This window comes from Rattus norvegicus, chromosome 9 (genome assembly GCF_036323735.1).
Source record: "Rattus norvegicus strain BN/NHsdMcwi chromosome 9, GRCr8, whole genome shotgun sequence".
Lineage (NCBI taxonomy): Eukaryota > Metazoa > Chordata > Mammalia > Rodentia > Muridae > Rattus > Rattus norvegicus.
The window spans coordinates 66,952,370-66,967,961 of NC_086027.1; the positions used below are offsets into that span (position 1 = coordinate 66,952,370).

At 44.0% G+C, this 15,592-nt stretch overlaps 1 protein-coding gene across 18 annotated transcripts in view; it reads left to right on the top strand.

Moving 5' to 3' along the window:
- The window catches only part of Spats2l (spermatogenesis associated, serine-rich 2-like), a 173,868-nt gene that overhangs the window by 138,153 nt on the left and 20,123 nt on the right, over positions 1 to 15,592 (top strand). For all 18 annotated transcript variants that reach the window (XM_006244992.4, XM_006244990.5, XM_063267193.1 and 15 more), the window contains one exon: positions 13,225 to 13,283. In XM_006244992.4, coding sequence (XP_006245054.1) covers positions 13,225 to 13,283 — 59 coding nt within the window. The remainder of the gene's footprint in view (positions 1 to 13,224; positions 13,284 to 15,592) is intronic.

Consider the following 15,592-nt stretch of genomic DNA (forward strand, 5'->3'; position numbering starts at 1 on the left):
TATATTGGAGTGTAGAAAATTGAAGGCTTTGCTTTTCCTTTCTTTCTTTCTTTTCTTTTTTTTTTTTGTCTGTTTTTCATTACAGAATTTAACTCAGTCCTTAGAAGAAAATGGAAAAATTAAGAACCGAAGGTTGTAGCTAATGACAGGCAGTCACTTTCGTTAGCCACTCTGTCTCTGCCGGAGTCTTTCTCTCATTTTACAATAAAGCCAAATATCACCGTGGGGACCAGGGTTAGGATGGAGGTCTGAGGCACGTGAAGATGAGGACAGGGGGGAATTGTTCCGTTAAGCACCTGTTTGTGGTATTCGTCTTTGGCTTCATCCAGGCAGTATTACTGCTGTTCCCAGGCATACGTGGCATATGTCCATCCATTCTAGTGCCAGGCACACTCAGGTGTGCAAGCCCTGGTTCTGTTTAAACGAAATGGAAGAAGGAAGTCTTTTTGCATAGCTTACGGTCCGCCAGTGATTGAGCAAATACTTGGTCATCTAATTGTCCTTCTCTTACCTAAGAGAATCATTAGCATCATGGAGCTACGTACACTTTGATGGGAATGGCGCATATTTGGTTAGGGGAAAAAAGACCCTAGAGTTATCTCTGTATCACAAAACAGATGGCAACGGGCGGACTTGGCTTTTGAGTTCAGTCATATGAGCATGGGGAATAGGTAGGACTCATTGTAAAGCCAACATGGCAGCAAGAGTGAGCTTTACTAGCGTGTCCACGGAATGTTGGCTACTGGAATGGCGTAATTATGCAGTTACAGAGAGGATGCTTCTCCATGCTCCTTGCAATAAGGTACTTGTAAGGGGCTCGCTCGTCCGAGAATGACCTAAGGAGGCTGTCCCTGGTGTTGCTATATAATGGGTGTGTGATGCTTTCAGTCCCATATTTAATTATAAGAGGTCTGTTAAACAGTTGCTAGATTTTTGCCAGCTTTTAGCCTAAACACATAATGAAGATCAAGATCAAGAGGTCAGGATGTGTGGCTTTCATTTCTTCGGTTTTGTTTTGTTTTAATAAAGTCATAAGTTTCAATTGGGTTTTTTATTTTTAAAATGTAATAAGAAGGTTTTTCCGTCTCCTTCTCTAGAGGTGAATACAGCCCTCTCTCTAATCAAAACCTGTGCAAACCAGACTTTCTCACAAATGCCTTTCTTTCTCATCAACTGTGTTCTTCCTAAGTGCCCACCTGTTTCTGCCTTGTCCAAGACGCTATACAAAGGAAATTAAGTGAACTTGTTCCTTCCCCCACAATGGACCATATTATTTGGAATCCTAAAAGGGCGATGTGGGGATGAGCACATCCTTGCAAAGAGTACATGGAGACAATAATAAAAGAGGCTAATAAATATATTTATGCCTCAAGAGAGCCATATGGATGGATTCTGTTGCCGTCTAGCTGACAAATTACCCAAAATGACTCTTTTCCCTCACTCTGCACCAGTGTAATAAAGAGCAGTAGGCGGCCAGGAACCATTCTGAAGCTGTGAAAAAGGGCAAATACCACATAATGTGGAAAAACCCAAGGTTCCTGTGACTTTGCAACTGTGGAAAGTCCCTGAGGTCCAGGCCATTCTCAGGCCTTGCCTTAGTCGTGAATCTATGTCCCTCTACATAGGTGCAGCTCACTCTCTGGAGGCGGAAGCTGATCCTTTTCTGTTTTCTTTCCTCCCTAAGGTTTTCTCCACATTAGATGTTTCCCCAGGGCCTCTGCAGGCACTGAAGGAAGAGCAGGCTGATAAACACAGAGAGTACTGAACTGGCCTTTTCGGTTTAGAGAAACCAGCATAAACAGCGCCTCACGTTAACAGCCTTCCTGGGCCGCTCACACGTGTGATTACCACAATACACTACATCAGCCACACGCTTGGCCCTGACAGCTGCTGGGCCTTAGCTGCAGGCTTTTTTCAAAGGAGCTTCTGATTTTGTTTCAAAATCTGAGATGTCTGAATCTTTTAAGCAAATGAAGACTGCCAGTCAACCAGCTAGTCACATGCTTCTGAGCAGAAGTGGTTGTCTTTCCCTCTTAGAATGAAAATAGAAGGCAAAATTAAGCAAGTGTTCTGTCTGCATATCCCCACAGGGTATGATATCTTTAAGAAGTTATAATCTAGTGCACTTTCACTCAGAGAATTAAGACCAATGTTTTAAGCATCTTCATAGATAGCAAACACATTAGATTTAAAGAGAGCTATTCTATATTACAATTTGAGAATGAATCTTAGAGGCTTTTTGTTGTGATGTTTGTTTGTTTGTTTGTTTAACCTATGAGGCTAGTAGGAAGTAGGACTCTGAAGTTATTTGGGGCAGTTAGTCAGGTTCACAACAACAAATCATACAGCGAACCAAACATGAAGTCAGTGTAATAGAATTCCTTACATGTGTGCAGCATTAAAATTCCAGTAGCTGTAAACTCTTGATTCTTACTAGGCCATAGTCTAATAAAAGTCACACTTTCAAAGGTTTATTAACCACTTAATTAGGAAGCACGTGGTGTGGAGTTAGACAGAATGGGGTTTGAATTTCATTTTATGTATTCTAGTTCAAAAGCAATCGAGAACAAGACAGCCCTTCTGTGGTTTCCTTGGGCTGCATGAGTATCCCTATCTAAGTCGGGAAGTTGTCAGAGCAACTAGAGAAGTCCCAGCACGCTCCACAGTGGACGCTCGCCTAAGTCTCTGTCTTCCAAGTGTAGCATTCAGGAACCTTCTTTTCCTCTCCCCCGGGACACTGGGAGGACTTTCAGCACTTTCTAATTAAAAGTTTCTTCATGCAATATATTATAGTCATGTTCGTTCCCCTCCCCCAACTCTCCAAGATCCTCTCCCCCTCCTCACCCACCTCAATTTATGCTCTGTTTTCCCTGTCTCTTGCTCTCCCACTCACTCTTTTTCTCAAAATTAGAAAGAAAATTTTAAAAAAAGCAAACACTAAGACAAAAAAGAAACAAAAAGTGCACAAAAAACAAATATGGAGTTGAGTCCACTTTGTACTGGCCTGTCACTCCTGGGCATGGGGCTGCCCTGAGTGTGTGGTTGATACGCACAGTGACACTCCACTGGAGAGAACTGGTTCTCCCTTTCCCAGCAGGTACCAGTTGCACATAGCTTCTTGGTTAGGGGCAGGACTCTGTCCCTTCTCAGTGCCAGGATTTTGTGTTCTCTCTCTCTCTCTCTGAGTGAGTGAGTGTGTGTGGGTGTGTGTGTGTGTGTGTGTGTGTGTGTGTGTGTGTGTGTGTGTGTGTTAGCCCTGTTGTGTCTGGAAGATGCTGCTCCTTGGTACCCTCTAGCTCTGTAAACACTTCGTATGTGCTGGATCCTGGGTATGAAATGTGTGAATCTCGACACAGCTTTACTCTTCCTTGAGTGAAGAGAGAAGAGAAGTAAAGGGACCCCATTAGGAATGGCTACAGCTGTCACCAGCACAGGTCACCCCACCTTCCTGACTTGCCATGTCTCTCTGCCTCTCTCTCTCTCTCCCTTTCTTCATCCATTCATCTCATGGGTAGCAGACTGTGCCCTCAGTAGCGCTTCTCAAGCTTCTTTGTGAATGAGGGGCACCTGAGCCACTACCCCAGAATTGACCCCAAAAATCTGCATTCTGTGCATTACACTGAGGAAGCTAACCTGGATACCACTGCTGGAAAACCTCTGCTGCAAATACTGAAGGATGAGGGTGCTGTCCTTCCCTGAAAAGGCTTGTCTAGTGCGCACAAACTGAAATGAGCAACACAATGAAAACAGTGTGGCAAATAGTACAGTAGATCATCGGGTGCAGGGGCTGGGTGCAGGGACCGGGTGTGAGAAGTGAGCCCTGGGTGCAGGGACCGGGTGTGAGAAGTGAGTCCCGGGTACAGGGACCTGGTATGAGCAGGTGAGCCCCAGGTGCAGGGACCGGGTTTGGGCAGGTGAGTCCTGGGTGCAGGAACCGGGTGTGAGCAGGTGAGTCCTGGGTGCAGGAACCGGGTGTGAGCAGGTGAGTCCCGGGTGCAGGGACTGGGTGTGGGCAGGTGAGTCCTGGGTGCAGGGACCGGGTGTGGGCAGGTGAGTCCTGGGTGCAGGGACTGGGTGTGGGCAGGTGAGTCCCGGGTGCAGGGACCGGGTGTGGGCAGGTGAGTCCTGGGTGCAGGAACCGGGTGTGAGAAGTGAGTCCCGGGTGCAGGGACCGGGTGTGAGAAGTGAGTCCTGGGTACAGGGACCTGGTATGAGCAGGTGAGCCCCAGGTGCAGGGACCTGGTATGAGCAGGTGAGCCCCAGGTGCAGGGACCGGGTGTTAGCAGGTGAGCCCTGGGGGCTATATAGGAAAGGATTCATCTAGGAGGTGATGTTTGAATCTTGAAGGAAGACTAGAAATTTGCCACATAAAGAAGGGAACAGAAGCATGCACGGTCACAGTGTCTGAGAGGATGGAAGGCCCCGGAGCCTCACTCCACCAATCGATAGAGTGTGAGTGAACACATGCCTCTCAAAACAGAAAATCCACTTATAAACTAGACACAAGAACCACCATTCTTCTGTAGTCGGAAGAGTAGGAAAGTCTCCTTTTCAGTCTTTAGTGTTTATTTGACTTCCCGACGTGAGCTACTTAGAACAGGGCGTTAACTGAGACAACTGTGCTCGCTCGACTAGAGGGTCCTGGTATGCATCCTCTCCCCCTCCCTCTTCACCCGAGAGCCGGAAGTCTAAAGCCTGCCAGGTAGCCAGGCCTGGCTGCCGCTGGTTAGATGTGATGGCCCTGCTGATCCTTCAGGTACCACACTTTTAGGACTCAGGCTCAGCACCGATGATGGCATCTGCACAGATAACAACCCCATCCCAATTTGTTTTCTAGAAACAAACAAACAAAACAAAACAAAACAAAACTAAAACTAAAACTAAAAAAACAAATGTTTTTGGAAAAAATGTAGCAGAGTGTAAAAGCGGCTGGTTCTATCTGGTACATGAGACAAAGAATGGTTATTTATTTTTGTCTTGTTTTATATGGAAACGTTTGATTTGGCCTTGCTTTCTTTAATGAGGGTGTGAGATGAAGTAAAGATGGCCACACCCACAGATTCCTTTCCCCTTCTATAGTGTGGCTTTAAAAGACGGGGAGGGCTAAAGTCTTATCTTCTTACAGTGAAACTGAAATGCAATCACTTTCTTGACTCTTGCTTTTGATAGAAACAGACCAACCTGAGACATAATTAGGAAAGAGAAGAAAATACATAATGACTAAATCTGTATATCCTCAGCTAAAGAGTTGGTGCTGTAGATTGTAGACTTGGAGCATTTTATTTCTCTTGTCCTTTTAAAACTTCTAGGAATGTAAAGGAGTCCCACTGGGGTTTTATTGAGATTAACTATGTCTGTTTTGAGGAACTCCGGAGTCCGATATTAGAAGTTCATCTGCAGTCTGCAGGTCTCATTCCCAAAATGCAGCCTAAATGGTATAGTCAAATAGTCATCAGTTGTGTTTCAATTATTATATGAATCAAACATGAAATATGCTAAGCTAAGAGACATTAACACATTATATCAAATTTCTGGTAAAAGAAACCAAAATAAAATGAGCCTCAGCCCAAGTGATAGACTGAGTGCAGCTGTTCATATCTGGGTAATTGCTTTGCCTTGTAGCTCAGTGTGCTTTGTGCCGGGAAGGTCAGCTATCTTACCTCTTTGATGGTTGTGGTTAGTGGGAAACTTTCAAAAGCTCGTCTTTCTACTCAAGACCTGTGTTGGTTTTGTGTGTTTAGTGAAAAACATTATCAAGTCTTTAGAAGATCCATTGTTGTCACCATTGTTGTATTCAAGGGGAAAAAATCCTGTATTTCCCTTTATGAACAGAATTTAGGTAGTTGTAAAATGCAAAAATCTATAGAGTAGAGAGGATGGCAGTTGGGGAATCCCAGCAATGCAGCGAAAATATAAATAAATACAGCCACCTACTCTTAATGCGGTCAGGGTTCCGTCTGCTACAGTGGAAGTGGGTAGGTAGGAGAGGCTTTTCAGTAATGGGGTGCACTGCTGGGGACAGAACGGTATAGGAAGTAAAGGAAGAGTAACAGTGGCGCCATAACTAACACAGGGTACAGGGGAGGGCACCAAAGGAGAGATCCTTAAGGTCAAGAAAGGAACTTGGGCATCGGCAGCCTGTAAGATCGGGGTGGGGTGGGGTGTCATCTGCAGCTAGAGCTGCTGACCCTCCTGGCATAGGAATACAGAGCACACATGTTCTTGCTGCACTTGTGGTCATCAAGCCAAGGAAGAGACTCAGTTGACAGCTCTCAGTTGCTGAGAAGTAGCTGAGGTAATCCCTTGACTAGTTTTGCCCTGATCTCAAGAAGGGCTTGAGTATTTGAGTTGAGTCAGAAATGGAACTCATAGACCAAGTTCATGGGCCTTACATTGAGAGGAAGGTCTCCTGCTCTTCCCTAGTGGGTACAAACCCCTCATCCAGGGGACAAAGACCTCTAAGCTATTGGGCAGCACAGACGCCCCCTCCCATCAGCACTCGGGCTCATGAAGAGCAGAGAACTCCACAGTAATAAGGAGCAGAGCCCAGAGTGGGGTGGGGCTTTTCTTCTTTAATAAATAAAGACAGGAAGAAAGGAAAGAAAAGTCTTATGCCAGGAAGTCTTGCTTTAGGGCTTATCGCTCATTTGCATGCTCTCCTTGTGTGGTGCAGGCCAGCAGGGCTGAAGCATCCCCTAGCGTTTCTTATCATCCCTTCTCCCCAGCACCTCGCCTTTCTGAACCAAGGGGACTAGGATACAGGTTTCTTATACAGCCTGCTTGCCCTCCCTCCATCTCTGTTGTTCCTGGTTTGTTGGCATAGTAGGCAAGGAGTTACAGGAGCTCCCTCCCACTCAAGCGCACTGTCCACAGATGCTTCTGAACCACAATTGTCTGAGATCAGATAGCTCCCAGCAGTTTCTCTTTAAAGGTTTCCTAAGGCAAAGTATCAGAAGTGGAACTGGCCTCCTTTTAACTCTTCAACATCCGGTTCTACCCGATGCCCATACTGGTTGAAGTTCTGCTTCATGATTTGTCTTTCAGACACGGTTCTCGACCGTGATGGCCCTGTGGGTGCCTGCCCACCAGAGCATCTTAACCTTTTAAGAACACTCAGCCTGTGGGCTCATCCAAGCTTCCAGAAGAAACTGTTTTGGTTCCTCCATGCCTTGGTCTCTAGAATTAAAGACAAGTCCTCCACAGAGCAGAAAATCACAAATATATTCCAACTGAAGAGCCTCTCTGATTCCTTTTATCGCCATTATTAGTCCCCTATAGAAAGAATCAAGACAGTGGAAACATTTTTATGAAATGACACTTTATCTTTGTGATTAACTATATAATACACTATAAAGATTTTGCCATGGTAATCTCCTCCTTACACCTTATTGCTTTGGTAATAAAAGCTTTTTTTTATGGCCACAGGATAAAATTTTATTAGCCAAGTAGTTTAGATAAAGGAGATGTGTTTTGGAAGGGTAGGAAGTGTATGTTGGAAACACGTGAGCTTAGCATGGGTTTTATGTTCAACTCTGCTGATGGAAAACATGCTGGATGAACCTTAAGTCTATACCAGTTAGAAGTGTGTGTTCCTGTCGAGTACGAGATCAGTACTGGAAAACAGGGCCACTCAGTCTTCAGGCTCTTGGGTTAATGGGAAAGCACAGGTTGCAACAGAACATAATCACCAACTCACTCTTTTGATTCTGAGTCAAAGCCTCAGTGTTTGGTCAACATCATTGCCCTTTAAGTCATCAGCTTATATCTTAAATGATGAGAGCCATCCATGTGCAAACGTGTATATGTTTTCACACAGACATGATTCATACGTGAGCATTCTGGCATGCCCATTATGTGCTGTGCCGCAGAAAGATGGGTATCTTATATTCCTGTACAGTTCCACCACTGTTGAACATCCTGTAACCGAACAAGAGTGTAAAGGTGAAGCTTTTAGCAGCGTCATTAGAGGTTTGTGAGACATTGACAGTTAAGCAAAGATTTGAAGAAAGAGCTTGCTAGATGAAGAGATGAATTTAGGGAGGAAGGGAGACATTGTATTGGAGGCAAAGGGCGTGTGCCAAGACTCTGTGGTACAGATTGAGTAGGGTTCTTGCCCCCTGTGGTATTGGGAAGCTTCAGTGAGTTCCCATTTGGCACTGGCCCGCCAGCTGAGGGACCTGGCCCTGTCAATCAGCCTTCAGTACTAGTTAGGACTGGCTCTCACCTTGAGGCAACAGCAAGCTGATATCTACCTACAGAAGAGAACCTCAAAAGCAGTTGTGACCTCTGCTTCCCCAGTAGGACTCTGGTATGATGCCCCACTCGCCCCTCCCTATCTGATAACTCCATTCCAGATTTCTGCCAAGATGCCCTCCACCCCTTTCCAGACTGCTGCTTTTGTCAACCAGCAGCCCTTCAGTGTGTCTGTCTTTGTCCTTCTGAGAAGATCGAGTCATTCGAATAGCCCTGATCCAATCACTCTCAAAGCATCCCAGCTTTGAAGGCATTTTAAAGGCTTCAGACATGGCCATGCCTTTTTGACCTGCTCTTAGTCTGGGGCTCAGTATGATGTGATGCTGGCTCCTTACTGTCTGACAGCCTACCAAGGGGCAGACTGGCCTGCACTAATTTTGTCTGCCACATCCATTTCCCTTCCACAAGCCTAATGCCTCAGAATCAAAACCCAGGTACCACAGGTCCACTATAATGAAATTCTCATGGGACGATCACGTGGTCCCTCCTTATGCTGAGTCCTGAGTTTGGTGTGCTTCTGTCTATCAGGTCAGAACAATAACCCTGGGTGTGAGTTTTGAACACAGTCATATAGCAATTGCAAGGCTGAATTTCTGAGGCACCTGAAGACATTCCCTTGTTAGAATATCCACAGGAACAGAAGCATGCTTTGATGCCAACCTCACAGGCTTTTTCCCATTCCCAAGTTTAGAGTTTACTGTGTAAACCTTCATTCCTCCTGTTGCTATCCCAGAAGTTCTGAACTAACCATTGTGTGACTATTAGGCTTTGTACAATATGTGTTCCACCTGGAGATATGTATTATACCACAGATGGCCATCTTGTAACTCTCTGAGCGTGATATTATGTTAACAAATTCCACCAACAAAAACTTAGTACGATCATGTAACTGGTGAAGAACTCAGGAAAGGCCTCTTCCTCAGAGTGGTCCCTGCCCACCATGTGTAGCCTACAGACCTCCCGACTTCCGAGATCTGTTCTTTGGGTAAGAACTGGGATGGTGAGGCTGGTAACTATGTAGAGCCTTCTGGGCTTCCTGTGTAGTCTGCACGTTTTTCAATGACTGACTATCTGAAGCCAGCCCCGTCCCATGGATGGTTCTCCCTCATGTGTGCTGTGTATGTCTCTAAGAAGTCTGCTAGATCTTCTTTCTTCCGACCGTCACATTTTTTTTCTCTCTGTCTTACCCTCTTGGCCAGTCTTGTAGACGTCTCACATCTCTGCAAAAAAAGAATGTAGAGTTCATAATGATAAAAGAAATCCCCCACATTTTATCCCCAGCCTCTTCCTTTTCTTTGTTTCCATAGCTGTACTCGCAGCTCCAAAACCCTTAACTGTCACATGACAAGTTCTTAGAAAATATTGGCCAGATGAATTAATGTTTGGCAGCTCATATCCTCTCTCTCTCTCTCTCTCTCTCTCTCTCTCTCTCTCTCTCTCTCTCTCTCCACCATATCTTTATATAGCATCCCAAGCCTTATGCAACTCTGTGTCACTCTTTGTGAAGAGCATGCAGCACAAGTCACCTGTCAGTCTCTCATGGGCTCCATTATTCTATTAACCAATAATCCAGCTGGGGTGGCTCAGCCCTTGGGCCCATGAGTTTTCCTGGCCTGCCTTTCCGTGTTCTGTGGAAATCTAAAGCCTATATTAGGATGCACACATTTTAAGGGTACAAGTGGACTCTACGTTCCCTCACTTGCTGTGCCTTCAGACTTTCCATCTGTTTGTCCCTGCATTGGTCCAGGGGTGGGACCCAGACACTTCAGTCCCATGAGTGCACCCATCCACACCATGCCTAGGAAGGTGCCGGCATCCCGCAGCTGTGTGCAAGTCCGCAGCAATGCCTTAAGATGGCTCAGGAAACGCCCTGGCTCTTGGGACTTCTTTTCACTATTCCACTCCTGAAGTGTTCCTGGGTCTTAGCCTTCTTGCCAAATCTTCTGTCTTCTCTCATCCCTTTCTGTACTGAATAAAGTTTCAAAACATGTCCCCAGGCAGAGTAGTTTAATTATTTGTAGTTTGAGCTCTTGACCCCAATTTCACCTTATCTCCCCAGTAGCTTATCCATTAGCTCTTGTCTCCCTAAACTGAAATGGAAGTGCTCTCTTTAAGGAAGTTGTAAAACTATAAAATAAAACAGGCACCACAAACAAAACCACTCTTGTCTCTATCGGGGCAACATCTGTAGTCTTGACAAGAAAAGCTATGTCTGCTTGGAATCAGGGTCTCGATGCCGCCTGACACTTCATACAGCTGCTCAGTGTATGCCGATTTATACAGAGATGGACCTTAAGAAGAAATGTGAGGAACCGGCAGTAACAAAGACTGCAGAGAAAGGAGCTGAGTCTTCTGGGACAGGGATGGAGTCTAGACTCCCTTCTCACTATTTAACCTTTCGGTGCTATCACGTGCCATATTAAGACACACCGTCATCATGCCTGTGCACCATAAATAAAGAACACTCAGACGACTGGTTCACGAAAGTGCTCAAACCCAGTGACCTTTAGCCATGTGCATCATGGGGACTCCTGATGCTGTCTGTAGTGGAGGGACTGGGCTCAGAGCCCAGCCTTGGAGAATGTGCTTGTCACCGAGCACAGCACTGTCCACGGGATTTCCTGGTTGAGAAGGACTGAACTCTTTAGCAGACATTCATCACTTGCCCAGTCTTAGGTCTCGCCATCTTGTTCAGAGTCCTAAGTGGTTAGAAATCCATTCACAAGCCACTTCTTACCTTGACCAAAGAATAATCAAGAAGGAAATGTTTAACACTGTAAATTTTGAAAGTACAGGTGGAAATCTAAACTAATGATAAACTGTAATGTATTGAAATGCATACTCCATAAATTCATAACTAAAAGTATATAAACAAGAATAAAAATTCATTGACACCTTTGGAGATGCTAAAGACCTAACTGGCTTGAAAACAGACAAGAAAATCAAACATTTTCGTTACCTATAAAAACTATACTTGATGATAACTAAACGATTGGTAATCTCGACTTCCCTTTGACACCATGAGGATTAAACACAGAACTATGATCATGCTGGCCAAGTGCCATAGCATGAACTAAGTCCAAGCCTATGAAATTTCTCCTTAAAGAAAGAGCTCAGCAAGTAAATGAAAGATTCATACAAATCAAATATTTCCTACAACCCTTGTTGATATAGAAAGACATTTATGGTTATTAATAACAAAATGAAGAATGTCTTGTATTCAATATGTCTTTATTGGATGATGAACGACAGATTTGAGATATCTTCTGGAGGAATATTACAAGTGTACCTGTGTCTGCAAAAGTCAATCCTGAATCATAACAAATTTCTACATCTAATAATTTAACAGGAAGCATAAAGAGTAGGTTTAATAAAACCATAGAGATGTAATTAGTAAAATTCAGGCCTTGAATAACTCTTGAGGCCAATTTGGTATCTTCAAATAAATGACAAAAGAAATGAGAAAGCAGATGAGAGGTAAATGGTAGATTAAAGACATTTAAGAGAGTCATTCAGTTGCAAGAACAAGTCTATTTTAGATCTTGGAAAGATTTAGGGGTCAGTTGTAGAAACCTGAATATGTAGAAACCTGAGTAGATATCTGGAACATTAAACTACTTATTAATGCTTTAGGTGATGAAGTAATATGGTTAGGATTTCAGCAAGCCTCTAAACTTCAGATGCATGTATGTATGCAGACAGATAGATGATGAAAGATAGATAATAGTAAGATAGATGATAAATTAGAAAGATAGATGACAGATAGTAAGATAGAGACATAGATTGATGATAGAGAAAATACATGTGCACATACCTAAATGATGATGATGATGATGGTAGATGACAGAGATAGGCGACAGCTTTTGGAATAGCCCACCACTCCCGTTGTTTGGGACTTACATGAAGATGGAGCTGCTCCATATGTGTGGGGGGCCTTAGGTTGAACACATGTATGTTCTTTGGTTGGTGGTTCTGACTCTGAGAGCCCCAACAGTAAAGACTGTATAATTTACAATTTCACAGAGATAGAAAGGTAGATAGATGACAGATAGGTAGATATATGGTAGATGATAAATGAGTTAGATGATAGTAAGATAGAAAAAGATAGATGGATAGATAGATGATAGATAGATAGATAGATAGATAGATAGATAGATAGATAGATAGATAGATAGATGATAGATACAGATAGATGAGAGATACATAGATACATGGATGACTAGATGGATGGCAATTTGTTACTGACTGAAAGTTAAAAATACAGCTCACGTCTGATTTGATAGACACATCTGAAGATATAGAAGGCATCTGCACTATGTTGTTGCTTTTGGAGAGTAGAACTGGAAGATTAGGGGTTGGGATGGGAGAAATAAACTTGAATAATTGCTTTCATTAATAAGCTATATGAAAGAAGTTCACCATAACCTTGCCATGATGAGGGGATGGAAACTTACACTTGTATTACAGAGCTGGCAGGGGCAGCACCCTTCAGCAGGCTTGCTCAAGTAGAGTCCTAGGACTGACTGCATCAGAACTGGGCCCACCTCTCTCTCCCTAGCTAGAATCTCAGAAACAAAAACACAGACATTTGGGGATGGTCTATGATGACTTATGTGACCAGCTTATCAAATCCTTATCATTGTTTTGGAGTTTTGGAATGTATAAAGAACATCCTGGTTTAAATGCAACACTGAGCACTTCTGAAAGTCAGAAAGGCCTTGTCCTTTCAGATGTGTTGGCAGTGAATTAATCAGCAATGTCACCAGTTCCTTGGGAACTTCCCTTTCACGTTGCTTCAGTGTTAGAGAAAGAGTTCTCTCCTGGAGTTGTTGCACAAAAAATTTGGGGGTTAATGAAAATCATTGTGTGTGTGTGTGTGTGTGTGTGTGTGTGTGTGTGTGTGTGTATTTCCATCACTTGTTGAAAGTTTAACTTTAAGCTCTTGTTCTTTTTGTTTCTGTTGTTCCCCAGCATCATTGACAAAGAAGTTTCACTGATGGCAGAGATGGATAAAGTTAAAGAAGAAGCCAGTGAGTAGCCCTGTGACTGTGTGATGAGGGGGTCTCCCACCCAACCAAAATCAATCCACGACTCAGGGTAACAGCAATTTGGGGCAGATGCTAAAATGCACACTGAAATATTGGTGGGTGGACTCTGTCACCCCAGGCAGCTCACTCATCTCTGTGTTTCTGTCCCATCGTCTGGCCAATAACAAAGCCACGGCGCAGTCCTCACGCGGGGAATGCTCACTGGGGAAGAGGTGTCTGCTGAGGTCTTCAAATGCAAGGGAGTTCCATGTGCACACAGAACTGGAACTCAATTATATTTAAAAGGACAATGAGTTTAGTAGTAAATTTGTATATATGTGTGTGTAGTGTGCTTTTGGGTGGATGTATGAACTGTTCATGTGGCTTCAAGCAGGTGCCTGTGTGCCCACATGTGCTCATGTGTGTAAAGGCTAGACGTCAACCTCAGATGTCTTCATCATGCTGGATCTTGGTGATCTTTGAAAAAGAGCCTCGTGAACCTGAAGTTCATCACTTTGTCGAGATAGCCAATAAGCTCATTAGAAATCCACTCCCCTCTGCCCCCCCCCCCCCCAGCGCTGAGATTCCAGGCGTGTGCCGGTGCACCTGCCTGGTTCGGGTATGGCTAGAGACTGGCCTTGGCTCCTCGAGATTATACAGTGGTTAGCTGACTCTGTTGGTCTTCCCTGGGGCTCTCAGAGTCAGAACCACCAACCAAAGAACATACATGTGTTCAACCTAAGGCCCCCCACACATATGGAGCAGCTCCGTCTTCATGTAAGTCCCAAACAACGGGAGTGGTGGGCTATTCCAAAAGCTGTCGCCTGTCTGTGGGACGTGTTCTTCTAGCTGGGATGCTTGTGTGGCCTCAGTGGGAGAGGATGGGCCTAGACTTGCAGAGACTTCAAATGCTAGGGTAGTGGGGATACCCAGGGATCCTCATCTGCTCTCTGAGGAGAATGGATGGGGGATGGCGGAAGGATTGTGGGATAGGGTAACTGGGAGGGGCCACGAGCAGAATATAAAGTGAGTAAGTTAAAAAATTAATTTAATTTAAAAAAGATTGTATAGTGAGCACTTCACTGACTGCATCTACTCTTCAGTCCTAGTATTAATTTGAGGGAAGTAGATATTAAATTTAAAGATAGTCATTTTAAAGACTGTATAATTTACAATTTCACAATGGCATTCATAGCTATTTCACTCACTCTCGTTTAAGCTCACACAACTCAAGTTTATCAAGCTGAAGCTCCTTAAATTGCTCCAGTTTGACGTAGGGATGTAGCTCAATCTGAGAGTGCTTGCCTAGCATGCCTGAAGCCCTGGGTTTGATTCCCAACATGTCCTGAACCAGACATGGGGATTCATGCCTATAATCTCAGCAGTCAGGAAGGGGAAGCAAAAGGATCAAAATAGTGAAGCCAAGCTAGAGTAAGTGAGACACCTTCACAATAAGTATAAGAAGCAAAACAATGGCATTTGTGCCACTTAAAAGTCAATACTTAAAGCTACCTAAATATTTGTCATGGGTGTGTATGTGTGCGTGTGTGTGTATATGTGTGTGTGTGTGTGTGTGTAAGCTGTTTCTTTTCAAACATTTTAGGAACTTAACAATGCACTAATAAACTCCACAGGCAAAATACACCCCCCCCAAGCTTTTAAGCAACTTGTACAGGATTAATAATTCAAATATAAAGTTGCACTAAATGAAGTTTTCTTAAAATACTCCAGTTATGTTTACAAACTCTGTCCAATGTGCCAGCATCTGCCAACTTCAGACTGACTGTAAGAGAAAATCAATTCACGTTTTAACTTGAAATTATAGATTGCCTGGTAAAGCAAATTCTTTATCTGAATAGTGAACACAACCGGGTGTGGCAACACACACCTTTAATCCCAGCAGTTGGGAGGCAGAGGTGGGCACACTCCTGTGAGTTTAAGGAAGTCCAAGAGAACCTGTCTCCATTAAAAGCAAAATTAAGTAAATAAATAACACATTCGTGGTATCATGATTACTGCAAACAGAAAGTGTTAATATTCTGGGCAGTTTGTTTGTTTGTTTATGTTCGTGTCTAAACCTCCCCCACTGTGATAAGCGACTGAATAAGCAGAGCAAATGGTAACCTTCACAATGCAGTCTGTGCACGATGCTGTCCATGTACGATGCAGCCCTTGTATGATACTGTTTGTGTATGATGCCATCTGTGTATGATGCAGTCTGTGCACATGGTACTCTGTGTAAGACAAAACTCTGTAGAGTGTTGATGTGTGCACAGTGGCAGTCTGTGCATGGTGGCAGTGCAAGCACATGA